Raw genomic sequence first — 24,938 nt, forward strand, 5'->3', positions numbered from 1 at the left:
TTGACTCCATAACCCCAGGTCAACTCCTAAGTTTTTAAGGATAACATTGTACATTTTAAGGATACAATGAAAGAAACCCTTGGAATCTTCTCTACCCAGCAAACACTGCGGAACTTTTCCAGTCTCACGTAGCACAGGCAATAATGAGCAGGCCCAGGAAAAGCCAGGTTTACAAGGAAACAAGAACAGTCAGGCTCCTGCTGCCCAGAGGTGGAAAACCCTTGAGTACAGCAGTTCAGAAGGCAGTCTGTGCTGTGTGACTTCAATGGCCTTTCTCCAAAGGGCCTATAAATGTGGTAAAGCAGTTAGAAATAATTGTTAGTTCTCCACTAGCTGTACTTGAAGTTTTATTTTTACTTCACAGCATATCACCCTCATTCCATTGCTATGACAACTGCAGAGTCATACTGTCATAATTACATTACAGTTTAGTTCCCTGGAAATTTCCTTAGTCTACAGAAAGAGAAGAGTCTGGAAGGAGTGCTCTGCTTTGGAGAAAGTGGGTGCCAAAAAGTAATGGGTGACTGATACTAAGGCTAATATAACAGATGAGCATTTAGGTTCAGCTTCAGCTCTTAGTGAAGTGACTGTCAGTGCTATTGACTTTAGTGTAGATTAACTTCAAAGCAGGGATCTTCTCCTAAAATCAGAATTGCTGTTTGTTATTTCCAAGACTGTGGAACAGCTGCATACTTAGATAAAAGAGATATTCAAATACACAGGACAAATGTATTACTAAAAGGTATTGCATTAATGCACTGAAATGCAGTAGGCAATCATTAGAATAATTTGTAAAAAGCATGAATGTTGCTTCAAAGAAGGAGTTTTCCAATAAAGATGGGGCAAATCTGCACTCAGTTTATGCATAGTTTAGATGCTTGTTAAAGTTGAGGCTTTAGTACAGTACTTGGTGTAGTCATGAGATTGCAAGACTAGGAGAATTAGGCAGAAATTACTATAGTATTTGTAATTAGTTCCTAATCATAGGTAACCTGTCATTTTATGTGGCTTCTAAAATAAGTTGATTTTTTTAAAGTTATGTTTACAATTTCTTGTAAATAAGACAGTTTGCAAATTTTAAATGCAATGAAGAGAGTAGCAAAGCCCCCACAGTGCTTTATAATTGATCCAATTAGTACTTATTTACAAGCCTAAGGTTTTGTGTCACATCTAGCCTTCATCCTGAGGAAACAAAACATGTGCAGTAAATCTGTCCAGGCATTTTCCATCAGCCTGCTTGCTATGAACTAGAGCTGATAGGACAGAAGTTGGTCTGTTCTTAGAAAGCTTGTAAGAATTTGGAGTTGGAGGAGCAGAGAGAGGCTTAACTGCTTCTTCCTTGGACAGGATCACAGTTATAATTCCCCTTTTGGCTTCTGTTAGGCCACTCTGCTGCCAGAAGGCAAAAGCTGTGTGGTCACGCAGCTGCTGGCAGCTCTGCAGTGCTGGGTGCCAGGGGGGCAGTGGGAAGGAGGCGAGTCTCAGCACATCTTTTAGGGAGTGAGGATGAAAACTGCATACACATCGAGGGGCTGCCTTCAGTGGGATGCCAGAAGGGAAGAGCAGTGGGGAGGAATGTTAAGAGTTTCTGGAGGTGAGAGCTTGGCACAGTTTGGAAGAGATGCTGAGGTCCTGGGACATGAGTTCTTTGAAGTCACATGTTTGATTAGTTCTGCTGCTGACACCTTGGGGGATTTTTCATATTCTTTTTTGACCTGTTTAGAGGCTGGGGTTCCACTACTTGTTGTGTATTTTTAATGTGACAGTCATTTGTTGCAGGTATGCATTTTTGCTTAACTGAAAAGAACATGTTTGACTTTATTTAGCTGCCTAGCTAAAGCCATCCATTTTCCTTGAGGAATTAGATTGCTCTGAGGGCAAAGGAAACTAATTCCCCCACTCTGCTGTTCAGCTGGCTGCTGGGGAGGAATGTGAAATGGATTAAGCAGGTATGTGCCAAAGGGAACCCTCACAACAGGTCTTTTCTCCAATGTACAGCTCTGTGACCTTCAGCCACTTTGAAAGAATTTACTCTGGTTTTGTGAAGCCTGCCTGTACAGGATACGTTACCACAGCAGTTTGAGGTTCATATTCCTTTTCATATATGACATGCATTTTCTCAGAAAATAACTCCTCAGAAGCAAATTTTTCCATCTATTATCTTTGGCTTATTTGAAGTTACTACATTTAACTCTGGACAACGCTGCATGACCTAAGGAAATAACTTGTTTGTTTTCTTAGCAAAGTAGTTAAAAGATTTCTCCTATTTCCAAAGTCAGCTTCTATTGATTTTAACATTTTCTGTGAGTTTCTAAGCTCCCTATGTGGTAAAGCCTCTTGACTGCTTATTCTGTGAACCTGGGCTCTCCAGCTCTGCAGGCAGCTTTGCAAACACCCAGGGTCTGCTGTGAGGACTGGGTTCTGCCACGGCTGAAAGAGCCTGAGGGATCTGTGCCCAGGGACACTCTCCTGAGCTGAGGTGGCTGCACAGACCCCAGATGTGCTCTAGGGAGTAAAGCCTAGGTAGGGCTGGATGTGTGCTGGACTGGCACCTGCAGCTTGTGGGGCAATTGCATCTTGTGAGGAATGAAGAGGATTAGCAGGGAGCTCTCACTGAGATGACTCACTCAGCAGTGAGTTTGGCTATTTGGTTTTAAATGACAGAGGAACTTAGGAGGGGATGAATACTCACTCCAAAAGTCTCTTTCCCTTAGGTTTTTGGCCCCTTCTCTTTCATCTGTTCTAGTCGCAAAACTTAATTAAATGATTATGGAAACAACCAGCCCTAAGTAATGAAGCCAACATATGATTTCAGAGGAATGTGCTTTTAGCAGTAGAATTTACATTTTTCAGATAAGGTTGGTATGCAAGTTAAAAAGACAAAGCTATCTGCTACTGAAATACACAGACTTGTGACTATTTTGACTCTTCTCTGAACTTTTGCCACAGATTATAAATGCACTTATGCTAAGACTTTATTAAGATAATGTCTTCAAGAGAATGTAATCTTTCACAATCCTCAAGTTTAATATGTGAGGAGAAATCCCATGAAAATAATGGATTGTTAGAATTTAATGGCTGAAGCAGGTTGTTTGGAATTGTTGGTGCATAGAGAGTTCAGTTCTATGTCAAACCACAGCCTTAAATTCATGTTAGCAGTTCAATCCTCCTTGCAGTGCTAACTACTCACTTTCAGAAATCACAAGCATTTCTTCCACAGGTCAGAAATGTCCCTGTGGTTATCTGGGTAGACACATGAGTAAAGAGTTTGTGAGCTCCTTTTGGCTCAGGATACCAGGTGCTGTCACAAACAATAAAGTCTCCTGTCTGAGCCCTGCCAGCTCTTGCCTAAACTCTTCTGACTCGTCAAACAGCAGAACCTTTTAAATCATTTACAAGCAGGCAGTGTAATAAGGTCATTTCTTCAGTTATGAAAGCACCTGCATGACAGGGACAGTACATTTTGTTGGGTTTTTTTCTCTCTCAACTCTTCACAGTATTTTTGGTTACCTGAATCTTAATTTTAACAAAGCACTAATTATTTGTACTGAAAGGCCTCATGGATGATGGAAAATTCAAACACTGCATGCAGAGGTGAGCTGACAAGTGAAGTTTTGAGAAGGTAAAGTACAAACTTAAACAGGACCACATATTACCTGTTCCATTACTCCTAAACAACATCAAAGGCTGTATTGCGGAATAAAATGACTTCTTATATGCTATGTTGCACTAAAGGTAAACAACTGAAATATTAAAATAGTTTGGTATAGGGGAAGGACATATTATCAGAATCAGCTGAAAAAAACAGTACATAAAATCAGAGAGAAAATTAATTTCTCATAGTATTAGAATATCAAACTTCTGTTACTATGTGAATTTTGTCCTGTATGAACAATCTTGTATCTTTAAAATAACCTTGCTCTTTCTGACTGATACTTACTCATGATGCTCAAATTGGAGAAGCATTTCCTTAAATACCTTGCATCATTCATATGACCTGTAGAGAGCATGGAATATATAGCACCTATTCAATGTATAATTTGGTGCATTTTTAGAAGAGGAAAGACATTTATGACCAGAGTTCTAGTATATTTTTGGAGACCATCATTGCACAGTTGCTTGCATACAGGATTAACCCTTAAGGATAAATGAGAGCAGTAGAAATTTGCAGTGGGGGAAAAGGAATTTTTCTAGTTTTTGCATATCTTTTATCCTGTCTCATGTCCTTTCTTATAGGGTTTGCTTGAGGTCTGTGTTCTCATATGTAAATAGGTTTGTCTTGTCTCCAGTGCTTTGTGTGGTTACACAATAGGACTTTTCACTTATCACTAGCCAGTCATTCAAAAAGTCCTTTCTGTTTCTGTTGCAAATGCAGGACTGTTTGAAGCTTTCAATGTTCCTTCTTCTCATAGAGAATAATACTCTTTTCTGTGCTTTTGAGTGCAGGTGTGTACAGGCAGAATGCATCAATCAGTGTTAGAGAAGCCAAGCATATCTTGTTATTACTGCAGGCATTTATTTGTATAAGCATCTGCTAAAATCTGTGCCCACTAATGAAAATTTACACTACAATTTCTTTTGCAAATCCGGAGAGAGTTTGCTGGGATGCATTTATTCTCCAGGAACAGAGATCTCAATGCACCATGCCTATTCTCTCATTCTCTGAATTACTTTCATTTGTGGACACTGATTGTATTTTTGTTTCAGCTTAATGGTGTGTTATCCAGTGCCCATGTCTTTACAAAAAGTCTGTAGTAGATCCAAAGAGGTGCAGGCTGCCTTGTTCATTTAAAATCAAATCTTCAATGCTTTGTGGTCCTGCAGCCAAGGAATTTGATGGATTTTCATGTCACTGGCTTAGCAAGGCTAAGCAGGGGGTAGCGGAATAGGAAGCTTGCAACCTGGAGAATAAAATTGAAGGACAGAAACTTTCTAAAAGACCTAGCCACCATCTTCACAATGGATTCCTCAAGTAAAATCTTGTTTTTTCACAAAATCATATTACTTGAATAAATGGTCATAGTTGAAAAACAGCTGGGCATCATACTGCTGCTGCATGCAGTAGGAGCTGATAGGTCTCCTGATTTGGGAAAGGCAGCTCAGGTTTGGGCTCTGAGAGCAGAATCCCTGCCTGCCAGGGAGAACATCTGTCAGGAGTGCCTATCCATCCCAGCGGCTGGCAGAAGGACCAATGACCTCTGAGATCACTTCTAGCCCTGTCTGATTCTGTGAAAACAAAACTGTTCCCAAGGGGGTGGCAGAGGCAGCTGCCTGCTCAGGACAAAGAGCTGAGCCTTCAGGAGCAGCTGCTGCAAGGAGTTTAGAGGAGACAGCACTTTCCAATATAATGGCATGAAATGACAGATGGCACCTTCCACCCTGCCATTAGGGGGAGGAAGGATCTGCACACGAGGGCTTCCTGTTTTGCCATCCTCTATTAGGTGGTGTTGGAGAGGATTAAAAACGCCTCTCTGAACTTTCAGTCAAAGTGCTTGTGCAGCTGAATTAGATTAGAATCACCATGCTGGTATTTTGTTACATAAAAGTAGCTGAGTAACAATGAGAGAAGGGAGACGTGATCTCTACATGCTTCTGATACTGTTTTGTCAGGGACATGACTTTTTTCTAAAACTGATACAATCTGTTATGTTGCACAATACTCAAACTACTGTGGGAGGAAGGTGCCATTCTTGCTGTTGGCATTTTCTTTCAATGTAGGACCTTTAAACAGACAGAAGCTGCATCATTTCATACATAGATAAGGCAGAAAATGCACAGGCTGTAGGAACTGGTTTGACCTTCCCTCTCCTTCCATCTACACGCACACACACATTGTTTACATAAATTGCACAATGCAGTTGAGCAGAAAAGTATTTTAGGGAAAAATCCACTTAGAGAAGTGCAAAATCCATTTGAAAAGATGACAGTTCTAGTACAAATTAAGTCTTGTCATGTGGTTGTGTAAAGAAATGAATACCCGCCATTGTGTTCGTCCACAGCAAAGTTAATTTGCTTCTCTAAAGAAAAGGGTTCAAATTATGTCCATCGTTCCTGAAAAAATTCTTCATGAGTCATCAGTGTTTATTTTCATTTTGCTCCCTCCCAGGACAAAATGAGTAAGAGATGGATTGTGCTTTCCTTGCCATGCAACCCATCTGCCATTTTCATACTACTAAGTAGGATAAATGTCCTTAGACAGAAACAGATTCGTGCTTTGAACAAATTTATGAGGTGTATGCTCAATGTAATACATTCTCTTTTGGTCCCTATCCTGCAAAATCCAAGACATTTTTTCTGGTGCTGGTATGTGGCATGTTATTATCCTGTGGATGTTCTCAATGGGAAATGTTTTCTTCCTAGTTATTTTTACACTTCTGTTGGCTTTTGATTTTCAGTGATCAAAAGAACGCTGTAGCCCTACTGAGAGAAAGAGAGACTATTTCTACTGTAGCCAAGACATGATACATGTGTGGCTTTGATGGTTAGAACCAAAGCTTTATTCTGGAAGAGAAGTGAGAGACCAAAGAAAGGATCAAAGTTAAGGAGTGATGCATGTATGACAGTATCAGATGGGCTGCAGCTTGCCTGGCAGGGAATCACTATAAAGGCAACACCCAGAGATGCTTACAGAGTGGATAAGCAGTTCTGAGGAAGGAGTGCAAGGTGAGTAGAAGTGCTTATATGTTGTTGAGATCTTGTTTAAATCTGTGCAATGTTATTGAATTTGTTTACTGAAAAGATACCAATGGTTTGTAGTATTTTTTTAAGAAATATTTTTCTGGAAAATGTACCAGTGCTTTCTACCTCAAAGTCTCAAACTGTCAAATAAAGTATCTTATTTTTTTTTTAGATTGCTGAAAGTAAGATCAGCTAATGTGCAAGCTCCCTTTGCTCGTTTTTTAACTAATTTTAGATTTATTTTGGCACACAACAGCTGCAGTAAGTTCAAAATCATAATAAGGGATCAGTGATTTGCTGTATATACTCCTAAAAGTCTTCAGATGTGTATGTTCCAGAACTGCATGCCAGCAAGGGTCAGAATTAAAGCTCCCCTTAGTATAACAAAGACTAAACATGTCACCTTTAATATTCACATTCTCTGGCTCCTGGCATGTCTGTTTCATATCTGACATTCACGGTGTTGACTGACTCCTAACAACCTGCAGCTGAAAGGACTTAATGCTTTTCATCTTTCTAAGCAGACATGAACAAATTAATCCTCCCCCAAATCCTGTGATGGTGGAGATACAATCATTTTATGGAGCCACATGTATGACTTGCTCAAGGTCACAGCACTGCTCGGTCTTAGAGCCAGGATTAGGATTCAGGTCTTAATTCAGGTCCCCAGTCCTGTGCTCAGAGAGCCATGGCACGCACTTCTGTGCAGGAAAACAGTTCTTCTGCCTAAAAATGTCCTCAGAATTACAGTCAGAGATTGGAAGAAATCAAGGGGATCATCTGGATTTATTTCAGCAGCAGCCAGCACATGTAAAATCTCCTAAGTTCACACTTTTATGCTCCTATGTAAAGGAATTTAAACCACATTTTTACCCAGGGGAAAAAACCCAAACAAACCCAAACAATAGCTATTATTCTAATGAAAAGCAATTAAAACATCATTAGCAGTATTTCCTAGTTGCTTTGCAGACCTGTCATTTGTCTACAGAGAGCTCAAAAAAAGCTTTACAAATTTAGGACAGCAGACCAAGATTTTGTGAAGCTCCTTATGTTCATATCTTCTTTCTTGTCACCTCAGTAATATAGTAAGCATTACTGGAAAGACTAAGAAGGTCAGAACAGCTAAGAGGCAGGAGAGAAAATGGGAATCTTGTTTTATACACCTTCTTGCAAATTTTAACTGCAGAAACATGAGTTTCAAATAATTCATAAACAAAAATCCTATTGATTTTTAGCAGTGGAGGAATGTATTCATTCTCTCTCTTGCCACATGAATTTTTGCAGAGCTCAACAAGATTCAGAATAATCCCAGCTTGTGGGACTACTTAGACTTTTAAAAGATATCATCCTGAAATAATTTGAATTTTATAGCTTTCATGGTTGCATCTTGAATTGACCTTGATACCACGTCACCAAAACAAATATTTTGTGATCTGTTTTTCGTCATTAATTTCATTCTCACATTTCTCCAAACTGAAGATGGATGTTCATTTTTAAAAGCTTGGATTTGTGATTTTAAAAAACAAAAATTAATCAAAGAACACATGTGTAAGAGTGTCTGTATGTTCCTCCCAGTTTTGAAATCAACAGTGTTTCCTCATCAACTCCAGATTGGCCCTGCAGTGCTCAACACCACTCGGCTGGGGAGTGCCCAAGGAATGCAAAAGCAGGCAAGCCCCTGAGAAACAAGGGCCTGCTTGTTTTGTGAGAAATCAGCTCATAGTTTTCCAGTACAGATGTCCTGCTTTACTTTCAGTTTGGTGAAGACTGGGGTAACAAATGGCAGCTTATATGCCTCTGAGATAGGGCTTGTGTGGAAGAAAGGGCTCCCTTGTCTGTATGTGCAGGAGGGCACAAGGGTGGTAGCCCTTGCACCAGCAAAGCCTAATGCAACACAGTAATGCAGAATGGAGGGAGAAGCTCTGCTGTTGCACAGCTCTTCCTGTTCACTGATTAGTTCTATTACTGTACAATTGCTAATTCTGTCTTATAAAAGTGTATTTTCAAGGCTGTAGTGCAAACCATTGAAATAACGAGGTTACTGGGATCTTTTCTAGGGAAACCCACAGACTTTACTGCTTGGAAGACATCTTTTGCTATGTCATGTTGTCACTTAGACTATTACAAAAATGTCTGCAATTAATACTACTCTTCTTTCATGTTCATCATTTTTAAACTTGGTAGTAAGATGTTTTTATATTTGCTTCATGATAATCATAAACATCTATACTGCATATCTTCTTACATATTTTTCTTGAGATGCTATCTCCTTAGTTTTTACTGCCATCTTAATTTTGTAGAAGTCTGCCAGACTCCCACCTTCTCTTTTAACCCTCCTTAGCTTTTACTCTAATTCTCCAATTTTGCATATGCTAATTTCTAAATACTTGCTTCATGGCCTGTGGACCTGCAGGAGTTCCCAGCTCCCACTGTGCAATCAGTGAGCCATTGCTCAATCCAAGGCTCAGTAACAGCCCTGGTTTTTCTGTGCATTTCTTGCAACACAGTTCTGAATTTGCTCCATAGGCCACAATAACCTTCTGATTCCAAGCACAACTCAAAATAGTTTCTGTAGGTTCACTTCCAGGCTGCTGTTTTTTTAACTCAAATAAATCCTCTCCTATAACTTAATGAAACAGATTATGATACATAGAAAGGGCTATTTGCCATCCATATTCCAGAACAGGTAACTGTTTCATTACAAAAAGTTGACAAAAAAGAGTAAGAGAGATGTGACAGTTTTAAACAGGCAGAAACTTAAAATAGTCTTGGTTCTCTCTGAAGCACTACATGCTTTCAAAAGCATAAAAAATGTACTCATCTGTCCCCTCTCCCTCAGTGGGTGTCCTTAAGCTCCCCCTGGATTTATGAAATGTTAGTGTATTTGTCATGTTAGTTTTAGTAAAGGAGTAACTTTAACACCAAACAATGCTGAATGCCCTACATTACTAATGATGCCTCTGAAGACTGAGAACCTGTACCACACCTGCTTTTGTTCCACACCTCTGTAGCTTTTGATTGCCCTCTCTTGCTTCAAAGTTGTGTAAGGGCAGTGGTGGCTCCTGGCAGCATTGCAGAGTGCATAACTGATACATTATCAGTGTACGTGGCACAATAGGTAAACACTGCTTCTTTCAGAATGTGTTAGTGTCCATTCTAGGTGTTCTGGAAAACACCTCAGAAAATACCTGATATCAGTTTTTAAAAATTCAAAATCAAGTTTAATTTAAGAAGACTGTTCTCAAATAAAATTTATTTACATTGTAGTTACAATTTTGCTGCTGACAGCATCATGTTTACATATAACAACCTGCATTAGTTACACTGAAATGGGCTCCACTCAGCCTCTAGACTGAAAGCACTGCCAGTGCCAGTCTGGATGTCAGATGCTCACCAAAGCTGCTCTGTCACTCCCCAGCTAGGCACTGGAGACAAAACAAAAGGAAGGGCTCATGGGTTGAGATAAGGATGGGGAGAGTTTAGTCACCAGTTACTGTCATGGACAAAACAGATTCAACTTGGGGAAACTAATTCATTACCAATGAAATTAAGAGTCTCCCATATTTAAAGATGTTGCAATTGGGGTTTCTTGCTTTCTCTGACATGCTCAGGAAGTTGTGAAGAGTAATACAAACAACAAAAGTGCTGTCAGTCTTTGATTTAATAAAAGAGAATCAGCAACCATTTGCTTTTCTGATCAAATAACTTGCATAGCATGGGCAGTTCCATCAGACAAACATGTTTGATGTCTTCAGTGGTCATAATCTAGACTTACTCTAAACCTGTTGGGAATTAACTTGAAGATGTTGCAAAATGTTTTTTGATTCATTCTGGAAAACACAGACATGAGACGGCATCTGAGGAAAACAAAGAATGGAAGTAATCCCTATGGACAGTACAGCCTTCCAGAACTCTAGCAGGAGAGTTAAATATTGGATGGGATGAATAGAAACTGGCCTGCACAAAAGGGGGTTTGTGCCCTTTTTACTGTCTTATAGAAACTGATTCTGTCAATTCCTTTGTGGGCCACTTAGCTCTCCTTTTGCCTGCTGAGGAAAAAAGTGCAGAACTTCTGTAAATGTTTCTTCATTAATTTAGGCCTGAACATTTTTGTTTGTTTTATTATTTTTAAAGTACTACTCTACTGCTGAATGGCCTCATGTTTCAATTTTTGCTTCCACTAAATGTGCAGCCAGATGAAGACTGGGTGTGGGGGATGTGACTTAAATTCAGAAGAAGCAGTACCCTGAACAGCCCTGCATGTTGGGGGTCAGTCCTTTCACTCTCTCTTCATCTTTCAGAAGAAAGCAGCATTTATGAGATCACACAAAATTTCAAGTACTTATGAGATCACCTAAAATGTCAAGCCAGTTTAAAACTATCATTCCTAGAGATTACTGTAGAACTAGATATTTTATTATTTTGGATTGTTAACATAAACATTCCAGAGAATGCAGCTTGGCTTTCCCACTGTAGTTTCACTCTGGAATACTTGCCTTTTCTCTAATAAACTATTTGCAAATGTTCACTTTTCTCTTTGAAAATCTGGTTTTACGGAAATATAAATTTTGGCTTTTACATTTTTCCACTGACTCCCTTCCTCTTAAGGGAACAATTCATCCTCCTCTCTCTGCCAAAATGCACTGATTGGTAGCAGGGCTGGGTTTTTTTAGTGTACCTTTCTTCTTAGAGCCACAGCTATGCAGCCAGATTTATAAAACTGTTGGGATAGTAAGACATTCATATTTTTATTGTGAAAATAAACAACCTAAGGCTGAAGTTTTATGGCTCAGCACAGGAAATAGCCAAATTTCTAATGCTTTTTTGTTATCTATCACCTTCTTTATCCCTATGCAAACAGTGCTTTTGGAGCCTGCTGGCAGAGATCATTCGGAGAAAATTATCATCATGTTGTTGGCATTTCTTCACTGGGCTGACACTTCAAACATCCCATCCCATTTTCTGGAACAAGCAGACCACACCATTTTCCAAAATTAATCCAAAGAAGATGGCAAACCAAGGGAGTATTCGGTTCAAATTCAATGTAACTGCAAAAAAAAACCAGAACAAATTTATCATGTACCATTTAAGAAGATCACAGAAATCATATGTGAATTTATATTAATTTGTGTGTATTAGAAATCACACAAATTTGTTAAAAGTCTGCATTCCAAAGACATTAATAAAATTAATATGAAATTTTCATTTTTCAGAAACTCAAAAAAAAATCTATTCTACGTTTCAATGATCCATGAGTTGCCTCAAATTGTAACAGATGGATCTGGTGGATATAATACTATATATACAAAGAGATGATGGTGAGATAAGAGGTACTTTTTTTCTTCCTTTTAAATTTTTTTTTGTTTCAATCACTTTCTATTAAAATTTAAGGAACACAGTTTTAAACTAGAGCTATTTCAGTCACGTATCTGATATAGATTAAAATGATAACAATAATAATGGCTTCTGTAACATCAGCAGTCTCTCACACATATTCTCTACACATAATGCAGTATATAAAATGCAAAGCTGTACCTCTAATTGCCTGAGAGTTTGATATCAAGACAAACACTTTTATAAATGCAAGGCACAAAGGCGTGTAGTCGTGCTCCCAAATAACAGCTGGAATTAGCAGGAGCTTTCCATAGGTGGACAAGAGCAGTGCTTTGAGAAGTAAGATGAAGTCAGACTTTGTTTTCAGCATCTCAGGTGTCATCCACCACAAGGTAATTAAAATACCAATGAAAAATGAAGTTTGTTCTGAAAGGAAATAAGAGGCGTTGGAAAGAGAGAACAAAGTGCCAAAAATCAAGTCCAGATCTGAATGAATTTCAGTAAAATGACATGTCCCAAATGCAATGGAGTCATTTTTTAAAAGCCACAGGCAAATACAAATGTTCTCTATCTCCTGTGTTCATTTCAATAGCCAAATACTCCTTAAATGACATTCAGAATAATTCTATCACAGGATTCTATCTGTAGGATTATCATATTTGAGATTTCTGACTCCATTTAGGGCAAGAAGTTAAGCACAAAACCTCTTCACTTTCACTTTTTAGCAACAAGAGAGGGGTTTTTTCAACTGTCTGTTAGGCTGTAAAACAAAATCAATCCTTCTTTGCAAAGGGTCACCAGCAATGAACCCTCATCCAGCATGAGAAAGAACACCAAGGTGAGAATACCTTTGAGCTACCAGACTTTTTTTGACACCACTCCTGTGATATGCTGGCATTAATGCAGATGTCAAAGAGACTCCCACAATAATTGTAATAGATGAGTCACTACTGAAAAATCAGTTCAATATTTTTACTGACATATTATAAAAACCTACTTAAAACAACATTAGACAATAAAGGATTTAAATTAAGCTCTGAATGTGTAAGAAAAATACTAGTTTTAGTGTGCAAGTTTGACTTAAACTATCATCTGAAAAAGTATGGGAAAAAATGTTTTAACCAGCATAGAACAAAACTGCTTCCCTGCCTTCAAGTACAGTCTTAGAATACACTGCTCTGTATTTTAGTGTATTTGTTTAAAAAAACAACCTTAAACAGAGACAACTTTTCACAATTTTTTACTTTGGTAAAGTTGTATCACCTTAATGAATAATAAACCTTGAAGTCAACATGAAACATGGAATAAGGCTGAGCTTTACACTGATCTTCAAACTATGTCAAAAGATATCAGGCAAAGATTTCTGAATATTGCCACTTTTCAGTCTCTTCATATCTAATGCTGATCATATCAGTCTGAACTGTAATCAGAACAGGAATTTCCATTAAATGCAGGCAAATTAGAGAGTATGTGTTTAATTGTTTAACCATACTGGGTTGGACATCACATCCATTCTCTATCAACTTTTGCAGTATGGGCTTGAAGTTCTTCAATGCTTAAAGAGTATATAATACAAATCACCAATCTTACCTAAAGAAGCTATGCCAAACATTCTATAAAAATCCCATTCTTTGGCATATCTGATTAAGTCATCAGGATCTGTACTTTGGCTTGAATCCTGTAGTTGCAACCACCTGATATAAGCTTCACAGAGCAAACAAAATACACAGAGCTTCCCATGAATCTGGTAAATGAAAGAATAATAAAAGGAGTACTATTAAATCAGCATAAATTAAAGCATTAGTAAGAAATCAGCATTTAAAAAACATTTAAACACCTCCACACAAACTCTGTAGGTGTATTAATTTTCTTTAGCATATAAGCAAAATTACTTCTGCTGAGCCACTAATTTATCCCATCATCCTTTTAACATCTGTTAACATGATAGTCCAATTATAACATGCACAAAAGTGCATCAACAGTTCTGTACAGAAGAAGGTATATAACTGTGGTTAAGGCCTCACTGGGAAGACTATTCAGCTAGGAATGAAAAACCAAAATCACACCATTGCTAGCATAGAATTATACCATCTAAAATTTCTATTTAAGGGCAACTACTCCATTCAGCAAACTGGTTTAAGTAGCCTTGTTTCTCTTTTTCCCTGGGACAATCTCCATTAGAAGAAACTGGTAGTGTAGTTATACCAAAATATTTCTTACCTCATATAAGAGTGAGGCACCAAAAATAAAGGGAGCAATATAACCAAACAAAGCTATTTAAAATACCTTCTGAAGTGACATCAAAAATTATGTTGTGAGGGCCAACAGTTAGCATGTTTCCACATTATACAGTCTGTAAGCTAGTGCATATATGAGGTGATTTCTGGTTTTAAACAAGATTTAAACAAGCCAAAACAATTTCTATGCTGGATTCTACTTTTTCTATTGGAGGAAATAGTTATGCCAACTGCACACAGATGCATAGGCTTTGCCAGTTTAAAATTCAACTCAAATTATTTTGATAGATGAACTTTTCACAAACAGTCCTTGCAGAAGCCTCACAGGAAACATCATTACAAGTGTCCAGAAGCACCGAATTAATTAAAAATGTTTAGATAGATTTATGCTTGATAGATGAAGTGAGTGTATTTATCTACAATGGCTAAGAGGTACCAACATGAACACAGCACATACTTATGCTGAGAGATTTTGCTCTAGATTAGCTTCCCTCTCCTGGGAAATCAGTCCTTACAGTAAAAATATGTAATACTAAAACACTGCACCTCCAGACCTGGCCAGCCCAACTACATAATTCTGCATCAACCACAATTCAAGTGAAAGCCACCAACTTTTGCTCTGGCTTTGAGGACATGATTAATTACACAGTGAGAAACTTGTCAGAAATTAGTACAGTATGTTTAACTGGCACAGGATTGTTAATTTGGTATTTTATACTCCTATTGCTCATTTGAAAAAGAATTATTTGCAACAGAAATTCAATTTGAAAATTAATCTGCAATTAGGTCTTTCTCTTACAGTGGAATTTAGCACATCATCCTTTTAGCATCAATTAACATGATAGGTTAAGTAGAGGTTAAGTAGAAAACTGCATGAACAGTTCTTTGCACTTCCTTCTCTTCAACATGTAAGATGACTTTGTATTTGCTGGTACTGCAGCATCACTGCTGTGAAGACAGAAGCTGTCTTAGTAACAGTGGGAGTTTGAGATTCCATGTGTTCTATTCATCATGTAACTGGTTCAGCTTGCTGAAATCTGTGGAGGGGCAGGAGATGAATAGTCTTTAAAGTTTTATAACTAATACAACAGACTTAACCAAACTTAAATATATTTTTAACAAAAAAAGCCACAAAGTAGGGACATAGCAACTTACATTTATCTTTGTGTTGAAAAGAATGTGCCTGTATGCTTGTGCTTTGCATAAAACAGCATTAATCAAGATGATAACAGGATCATACTCAATGTATTTATCCACAGGTTTCTGGCAGGATTTCTGAAAATCACAAAATAAGAAGGATTAGGGGAAAAAAAGGAAAGGAAGAGTTTGTAAAATTTTCCTCTGATCTTAGTACAACTGGATAAACACAAATTAGCAATCCAATTATAAGTAGTTTTTCCCTAATGTCATCTTCATTTTCAATACAGTTTTAATCCATCCAGAAAAATTGCTGCCTCTCCCTTGACACTTCACTTGACACACAGAGCTCCCTTGTAAAGTAGAATGATTTATTATTGATTTTTACAGGCCTTGGATTAAGATTGATAATGAAATATGCAGAAGTAGACTTAGTTATCATTTTGTGCTCCACAGATGCAAAAAACTAAACTACTTCCCTAAGACTCAAGAAATGCACCGGTATCATGCTAAAGGTTAACTGATCATGGCTCATCTGCATATTTGGTGTTATTTTGGGTATTTTTAGAAATAAAATTAATTTCTTCTATCACTTCTTTATTTTCAGAGATGCTTTATCCTCCTATCCTACCTTTTTCTTCCTTTCAAAGAGACAGTAAATGTTTTTTGCTGTTGCATTGTTCTTCCATACTGTTAAATTGTCTGGATGTTTCAACCAGTTTTCCATCATTAAGCAAACAGCAATACATTCAGAATACTGATAATGTAGTTCTCACACAGATCCACAGTCAGTTGCCACTAAGCAGTGGTAGGACACTAAACCATCACTTCTCCAACACTTCTGCTGTTCTGCTAGAGAGGTTATTTCACCCAGACCACTGGGAGCTGCTTGCCATCAATCCCCTCCAGCTTCATTGACTGACCTGCCTGGCTGATCACTCCTTGATTTGAGCTAGGGCTAATAAAAGGCTGTTATACTGTGAGCAGGGGGGTTAAATAATCTTACAAAAGGCTCATCTAGCAGACCTAAGGGGGAAGTAACTTCTAGCAGTGAGCTGAGGAGCAGCAGAGCAGCAGCAGCCACCACTTCAGCCCAAACAAGTGCACTTGCGGCAAGGTGCTCTCCTGCAGGCCAGCTTTCTCCTGCTGCTCATCCTCTGGTCTGACTGCTTGTTGCCTCCAAGCTGTCCTAGCTAATCTTGGTCCCCCAGGCCTTCACATTAGCTGTCATGCTGAGAACACAACAGTCACAGAAATTATCTTTATTTCCATTTTAATGAGTGCATGGTGGTGCACTGCCAGAAGAGAAATGTTGGCACACCACTTTCTGAAATGCTGGAACAGTCAAAAAAGCAGCATCAGACAATACACACCTACAGACAAACTCCCAGGACAGAACATATAGGTTTTTCAACTTTTATTTTTCTGTCATACAAAGACCAACTAAGTACCACACTGCTGCTCACTCACCCTGCAATAGGATGAGGAGGAGACTCAGAAGAAGGTAAAACCCATGGGTGGTTAAAAGAATAGTTTAAAGAATAGTTTCATAATTGAAATAAAGCAACATATAAAAATAGTAATAGTAATGAAATGGAAGATAATAAGAGGGAGATAACGCCCAGGAGAAACAAGAGCTGCACAACACGATTTCTCACCAGCCACTGCCCAATGCCCATTCCATCCCTGAGCAGTGATCAGCCCCTCCTGGCCAACTCTCCCAGTTCATTTACTGGGCAGGACACTCTGTGGGGTTTGGAGTATCCCTTTGGCCAGTTTGGGTCAGCTGTCCTGGCTGTGCTCCCTCCCAGCTCCTTGTGCACCTGCTGGCTGGCAGAGCACGGGAAACTGAAAAGTCCTTGGCTGGGGGTGAGCACTAATAGCAACAACTAAAACATCAGTGTGTTATCAACATTATTCTCATTCTGAATCCAAAACACAGCACTCTACCAGCTGCTAGGCATAAAATTAAACCAGCCAAAACTAGGACAGTGTCCAAAGTTAACACTGCCTTGCTATTTACCAGAATTATTTTTGTAGCATCTTAGAATGCAGAATTTCACCAGCAAATTGACTCAGAAGTCCAACATCAATGTCAAGGAAAGCATCTGAAAAATGCATAAACTGAATAGAGTGTCTAGGGAATGCTGCAACCTATAATCAATGTTTCTTTGTCCAGCTTAAGGAAAAAACTCATTTCAATAAGACAACACTGTGTATGACAGTACACAATAGATGTAATGAGTTAAAAAACTCCCTCAATTAACCAAGAGTTTGAGAAGTCTAAAAACAAAGTGAATTAGATGGGAAAAGGACATAACACAAGACCACAGTTATAAGATTTAATAGAGTGAAAAAGAAATTGCTACTTTAATTAGAGGCAGTGTCTTGCTTCATTTCTTTCTACTAGGAAATCATAAACAGATATTCTTATAGGTGATAGTTTGCATATGTCAAATCTCTGGGTTGATGTAGCATTGGACGAGCGCAATTTTTTTAATAGGCTTATTCACACAAGCACTGGACAAGTCCATTCAAAGTAATATTATTCAACACAATGGGTGTCATAAAGGTTAGATGAAGGGTATCCTATGCACACCCAGTTTTATTATGCTCTCAAATTCTCCTACAAAAGAACATTTTCTGACCAGGACCAAAAATCTTTCTGAGTAAAGAATGGTATTTTCAACTGGAGGATCCCAATCAAACACTGATCAAAAAATTTGGAGTTAAGAGGTATTGAAAATTTTTCACTGACAGCTGACATGAATTTTAGACAATGAAAATGTATCAGATTAACCATCCAGGCAAAACCAACAATTCAGAAATTTACTGTAGATATATATGGAGACTGCTACAAATGAATACACAACTAGTGGTGTCTTCTGCCCCACAGCTTCTGGCAGCCAAATACCAAACCTTCTCTGCAGCTGTGAAAATTATGTTCAATTTAGTATTTCTGTCTTCTAGAACTAGATGAGAGCCCCATTCTTAATATACATTACATTTCTAAGATACTTTATTTCTATCTGAGTATCTGCTGCCAGAAGGAAAAGTCCTCTGTGCTTACCCAGCCAGTGACCCAGCCAGCGTGAGTTCACCCAGGGATTTGTGAGACCTACAAACCACCTTTGCTGCAAAACACTTGTGTGTGCACTGCTACAGACTAACCGGATGATGGCTGATGTATCATTAGTACACGACAGAACTAATCTTCCCTCTAGGAAGAATTTTTTCTGTACCTGGCTATTTCATTATTTTTTCCAGCTGCACAACTAAAACATCTGACACCAATTTCAAATGCCTCGGAAGGAAACCTGTGAGTGAAGCCTGACTTCAGCAAAATCAGTGCAAGCAAGGACTGATGCAGTTTAATACACATATATTTCACTAGTTATTTATGTGAAATAACTGAAAACTAACTAGTTTTCAGTTATTTCACATAACTGAAACTGATGGTTTCAGCTGGTCAAAGGGATGTAACTTTGGGGACACTGATAGTCACACTTTGAGAGAAGATTGGTATGAGCAGCTCAGCTATGGAGAACTGCTTGCAGACTTACTTTAAAGATTTTAGTCAGGCAGTTTAACTCCAATCCTGGCGCTCATGTCTTGTTCCTCACTGCTGTAGTCAGTGGCCTGGGCAGCATGAGTGAAGAGGGCACATCTTTAACATACTGAGCTTTCTAATCCTCTTTGGACTTTCTCAAAGATGTGCCTCAGTTATCACAAAAGCAGTAAAAAGAGGTAACTGGATTTCTCCACACTTTTAGCCATTTTCCAACTTCTGCCTTAAATATGTAATTGGCATCAGAAACAAGTAACTGGTAATTTTTTTTTGAAAAAATAGACACTACTTTGATTAAAAGGTACTTTCAGATTACATGTCAGAAGAAAAGTCAAGCTTCACACCATAAATTCTATTTACACATCTTCTTCTGATTTGGTAAATTTAAGAAACATTATGAGTGTTTGATAGTGACATACAAAAGTCCAACAGATACTGTGCTCCCCTAAAAAAGGATGTTAAAAGTATATCAATATTCTAGCAAATTTAAATGGCTATTACTTTAAGAACTGTTTGGTTAATCAAATATTTATAATAATCTGACTATGCTTGTTTGTTGTTTGAAAAAAAAATCTTCCATTTTCATAACTTAGAAGTTTGCTTAGTCATCTTAAAAAAATTAAAACCAATTATCAAAGGCAAATTAAAGAAAAAACAAAACTTCAAAAGCGAGTACAACCATCTTCTTCATAGTGTAGTATATGAGATTCTTTTTAGTGTAGTATATGAGATTCTTTTTGATCAAAGCAATCCAAAACATTTAAGGAAAGCAACATACAATTTAAAGTCTCAGTTGTATTAAATATGACCAAAAAAAAGTACTGATAAGTTAATTCAAACTTCATGTCTATCAGGCTTTTATACATCACTACTCAAAAGACATAACGCTTGCTTTGTTCATCAAAGATACTCAGCTTGGAAAAAATGTGTGCCCAATACAATACAGTACACAAATATTTGAGAAAACACCTTCTGTCTCTGAAGGATAAAGCTTCTAAAGTATATGAGCATGACTTTTTTGGATTCATCTTTCTAGTTTTAAAACATTACTTATTTTTAAATAAAAATATTTTGGGATGGGGTGGAAAGTAAAAGAATTCCTGAAGAGGAAGCCATAGGACATAAGAGAAAGTAAAAATATACAGTAAAGAACAAAGCTTCATCCTGATCTAAAACTATCATGAAAACCAGGAATACATTTGCAAATCTCTGGACATTAGAAATATCAATGAAACAGTCTTATTATAGTATTCCTTTCTCCAGGGTTTGGAGTTTGGCAAAATTAAGCTACAATTTTTTACTGGACTACACATACAGCAAATTGTAACAACATTTACATAGCTTCCACATGAACAGAGGTGCATTTGCATAGGTTCATAGGCAAATTAAAGACTCTTGTGAGAGTGCCCTTAATCCCAATTGCACCCTTAAATAATAAAACACATTAGCTGTGCTGCTTTCAGGAATGGATTCTTTATTAGGGACGCAGCCAAGTGTCACAGTAGGCTGAAAAACAAAACAGCCCAGTTTCAGAAAACAAATTAAATATATTTTTTTTCCAGTAGTGAGTTGGTCTGTAAACAGAGTTATGTACAATTAGCATATGTTATTTTCCAGGATGATCTTTGTACTCTTGACAGATTCTTTACCACACCACATAAATGCTTTGCATTCAAAGCAAGGTCTCTCTGCCTTGCTGCAAAAAAAAGAGCTTTTCAATTATTTTTTAATTGCAGAAAAGCTAAATGAAGTGTGCACTGCTCAGGCAATTTGGCTTTCTTATTACAAAACACAAGGGGGATCCTGACTGTGCTCTATATATTGCAATAAGTAATTTACTTTCCTTTGTTATGGTCTGAAACATTTTTAACATTTTATTTTTAAACATAACAACATATATGAAATGGAAAACCAAATTTTATAAATGTTTGCATGCTTTTCCTTCCATTTCTGAATAAGTGAAGTTTGCTAATTTCTTTCTATATTCATTGCACTTCACAGTTTATTTCAGGTCAGGCAATCGTGTTCCCACCCCACACCCCAGAGTTATTACTGCAGTAGCAGTGTTATTTGAACAGTATTTTTTCCTTACTGCTCTTAATGGTTGCTTTGTAATATATTCAGTGAACATTTGCTGTATTACTTACAGATTAATTAAATTTTAAGGGTCTCAAAATAATTAGCAAAAAACCTTCTCTAGAAGGAGAGCCACCTAGGGCTACCTTTACCATAACTTCTTGCTGGGAATAGGGAACAAATCTGTAATTCACAGATTCGGACTAAACCCAGACCCAGGAGATGCAAAGTGTGTGCCAACATGCTCATCCTAACATGCCCACAGATTCCACACCCTCCCCTGCCACCCCTCAGTCATCACACTGAACAAAAGCCATATTGAAGAGGTCCATCTGTCTCTAGTAATGCTACTTCCACAGCTAAGTACAGGCAAGATGAAAAAATGGTTCATCCACTAAATGTGCAATGCCAGAGGTCTGGGCTAGGCTTCAGCTGAAAATGGCCTTAATTAAACAAAACAGACTTAAAAAGAAGTTACAGAACTTGAGGAATTTGTGGCAGTTAGCCACAAACCTTGCAGAGTTATTAAGAAAAGACACGACCCTTCCAACCCAAGTGTACTGTGTGGACTTCTATGTTTTATAGAAGAAAGTTTCTTTAGTTCCTTCAGCATCTATTACAAATTTATTCCCAGAGTGGATAATAACACTTGTGAGGTCTTTAATGCTTGCCCACATTAAAATTACAATATGGAGTTCAAAGAAACTTTTAATTATATTAAGAGCAGTAACTAAACTAAAGCAACATTAGGCTGAATTTCCAAAATTGTACTCTAATATTGTGGGCTGGAAACACATGTTCCTTAATGAAAGCTTTTAGTATTTGCCTCTGGAAAAAAATTCATTCTTCTCTTCAACAAATTAATAACAGAATACAAAATCATGGTATTTTGCTTAGACATTCAAATTTAAATATTCCATCTCAAAATCACATCCAGATCAGGTTAAACACATCCTAAAATAAATGTAGGGCTAGATAGAAGTTGCTGTTGGGAGAACTTAGTTAATGCTCCAAAAAGTGTTGAATAACAGGGTTGTCCTGAGAATGGCAAAGACCTTTTAGATGCAGATTTCTTAATGTATCAAGGATGACTTCAAAACAGTATTGGGGAAAGTCTCTAGGTTCCTGTGAAACAGTGATGATCTTGACAATGTTCTGCTTGTTCCCAATTTTCTGGGGCCTTCTATTTTATTTACCGTATAGAACAAATGTTGGGTTGTTGTCTGTTTTTTTTTCCTTAAGGTGACAATATTTCCATGTACTACTTGAAAATGGGAATGAAACACAAGTGCTTTTAACAAAAAAAAAAATCTAGATAATGCTCATTAGCCTCACTTTGAGTATAAACATACAATCTTTTTATGAATTTTTACTTCTTCTCTCGTAATGCTACAGTGGAGTAACAGTACTCAATGCTCTCACTCCATGAAGGCAGATGAAAAATGTTCTCAGGCTGAGTGATCACACCTTCTAAACTCACCTCAGACCTTCAATTTTTCTTAAATACCTTCAGCTTTCCTTAAGTTTTTAGAGGCCTACACTCTAAGTTTTATATATAACTGATATAAATGATGTTTCACACTGTTAAGTGGGGTCTTCATATATTTTTAATTGAAGACTTCTAAGCTGTCATTATTTTCAGGTTTGATCATCAAGAAGATTCATAACACAGACACATTCATATCACTACTTACGAAAGTCTGTGAAGGGTATCGAAGGACATTCAGTCCTTCACTATTTTTCACTGTCAGCAGCATGATGATGAACAACTTTCCAGGTCTCTGGCCAGAGCACAGCCTTGCCTGCATGGAACAGAATGCCTGCAGAGAGCTGGTACAGTGACAAAACCATCCTTGCAGATTAAAAAGAAAAAGTAAACCAAACACTGCTCTATTGGAAACCATGGTAGCTGGAGACAACAGTAGGGCTTTCCTGCCCAAAGTCACATCAGTTCAACTGAAAGAATCTTTTGATCTTGGCAATCTTTCAACATTCTCATCTCCACTTAATGTGCCATGAGCTAACATGTCTCCTGCTCTCAGCACTGCCTGGGTGACCAGAAATCGAGGGAAAGCTTTGTGATGATATGACATGTGCCACATAAGAGCAGCTAGAACTGAACCTGAACGATGAGGACTCACAACAGAGCCAGAGCAAACAGACTGGTACGAGTCAGTGAAAAATGGTAGAGATCTGGGGCTGCATGGAGAAAGGTGGACACAATTCCAGATTGCTAGGAATATGTGATTCTTTGCTCTTTCTTTTACTCAATTCGATACTCTTTATATATGAGTTTAGCATTTGTGATGAATATAGCAACTGGGACTTAAGTCTTTGATTCTACATCGCATGCCACAGCTGCAACAGACCAGGATCTTTGGTCCTCAAATGGTTAAATGCCAAGGGGAATGAGTGCCATCTACTGGCTCCCAGGCTGCCTTAAATCTGTTTATCAGCATTAGATTAATAAACCAGAGGAAGTTGTAGATTTCAATGAGGTATCCCTTCAGCCTCCCCTTCTCCAGGCTGGACATGCCAAGTGACCTCAGCTACTCCTCACACAACTTCCCCTCTACATCCTTCATCAGCTTTGCGTCCTCCTTTAGATGCTCTACAACAGCTTTACATTTTTCTTATTCTGCTTTGCCCAAAACTGCCCCCAGCACTCGAGGTGAGGCTGCCCCAGTGCAGAGCAGAGCAGGACAATCCCCTCCCTTACCTGGCTGGTGATGCTGTGCTTGATGCCCCCTAGGCCAGGGTTGCTCTGGTTCTCCTGGCTGCCAGGGCACTGCTGGCTCGTGTTCAACTTGCCACTGACCAGGACTCCAGATCCCTTTAAATAATCATCACTCAGACCCTGGTATTCAGGTCCAGTGGCACAGGAGCTGTGTTCAGCCATGGAGCCACGCTCAGATCTGCCCTTCAGCAAGAGCCAGGCTGAGCACACAGAGCAGCAGACACACGGCAGTGCCAGTCAGGACAGCTCCAGCACACAGGTGTACTCAAGGAACAGGAGGAAATGACACTGGGAAGCAGAGCAGACAGAAAACCTGCAGAATCACAGAATGGGTCAGGTTGGAAGGGACCACACAGGGTTATCTGGTCCAACCTCCCTGCTCAAGCAGGGCCATCCAAGAGCATGAGTCACAGGGTTGTGTCCAGATGGTTCTTGAACATCTCCAGTGAGGGAGACTCCACAACCTCTCAGAACAATCTGTTCCAGTGCTCAGTCACCTGCACAGTAAAGAAGTTCTTCCTCATATCCAGGTGGAACTTCCTGTACATCAGTATCTGCCAATTGCCCCTTGCCTATTGCGTGCCCACCGAGAAGAGTCTGGCTCCATCCTCAGGGCACCCTCCCTTTAGCTATTTATACTCCTGAATGAGACACCCTCCCTTTAGCTATTTATACAATTGATGAGTCCCGCTCTCAGCCGTCTCTCCTCGAGGCCGAACAGGCCCAACTCTCTCAGCCTTTCCTCACAGGACACCAGGATTCAGGGAAAGCGGCCCCAACGCGCGGGCGCGGCTCCGGCCCGGCAGCAGGGGGCGCTCCACGGGGCTCAGCCGCCCGCGTGCCACCGGGCCCACTACCACGTGCCGCGCGCCGCCGCCTGCTGACGTCAGAGCTTCCCACGTGCATTCCTGGCCTCCCCCACGCACTGCTCGCCGCCCCGACTCACGCAGATGGAGATACGGAGCACCCCGCGCTGATAGTCCCGGTACAGCTCCGTCGCCTCTCCGTTGCACTCGATACAGCGGTAGGCGCCGAGCGCCGCCATGGCGCGCGGGAGCACGCCCAGCTCTGTCAGCGCTTCCACACCGCCTCCTCGTTTCCGCGTTCGGGAGCGCGGCCGAGCCAAAACGAGCCGCGCTGCATCCCGGGAGCTGTGGTTTTCCTGCCGCTG

General features: G+C 39.1%; 1 protein-coding gene across 2 annotated transcripts; it reads right to left on the reverse strand.

The window, feature by feature from the left end:
* Positions 1-216: 216 nt before the first annotated feature.
* ARV1 (ARV1 homolog, fatty acid homeostasis modulator) lies at positions 217-24,850 on the reverse strand. 2 transcript variants are annotated; one of them, XR_008483219.1, is made up of 6 exons: positions 24,714-24,850; positions 15,405-15,524; positions 13,603-13,756; positions 12,214-12,438; positions 9,665-11,726; positions 217-285 (listed from the first exon to the last, which is right to left on the reverse strand). XR_008483219.1 is itself a non-coding variant. In XM_054280455.1 (5 exons), the coding sequence occupies exons 1-5, from the start codon at positions 24,810-24,812 to the stop codon at positions 11,620-11,622; spliced, it is 705 nt and encodes a 234-aa protein (XP_054136430.1). In that variant the 5' UTR covers positions 24,813-24,850; the 3' UTR covers positions 9,549-11,619. The 2 variants fall into 2 exon arrangements, 1 of the variants encoding a protein (XP_054136430.1); XM_054280455.1 differs by lacking the exon at positions 217-285 and having other exon boundaries at positions 9,549-11,726.
* Between the last annotated feature and the right edge of the window lie 88 nt (positions 24,851-24,938).

The sequence above is a fragment of the Melozone crissalis genome, unplaced genomic scaffold, assembly GCF_028551555.1.
Source record: "Melozone crissalis strain CALT ecotype California unplaced genomic scaffold, PUWL_Pcris_2 ptg000027l_1, whole genome shotgun sequence".
NCBI classification, from domain to species: Eukaryota; Metazoa; Chordata; class Aves; order Passeriformes; family Passerellidae; genus Melozone; species Melozone crissalis.

Excerpts from the sequence above, each read along its gene's own strand:
- ARV1 (XM_054280455.1), bottom strand. The coding sequence starts at position 24,812 with ATGGCGGCGCTCGGCGCCTACCGCTGTATCGAGTGCAACGGAGAGGCG. Across the intron at positions 15,525-24,713 it reads TGCTCCGTATCTCCATCTGC|AAATCCTGCCAGAAACCTGT; the intron begins GTGAGTCGGGGC and ends TGTGATTTTCAG. Across the intron at positions 13,757-15,404 it reads TTTTCAACACAAAGATAAAT|ATTCATGGGAAGCTCTGTGT; the intron begins GTAAGTTGCTAT and ends TTCATTTACCAG.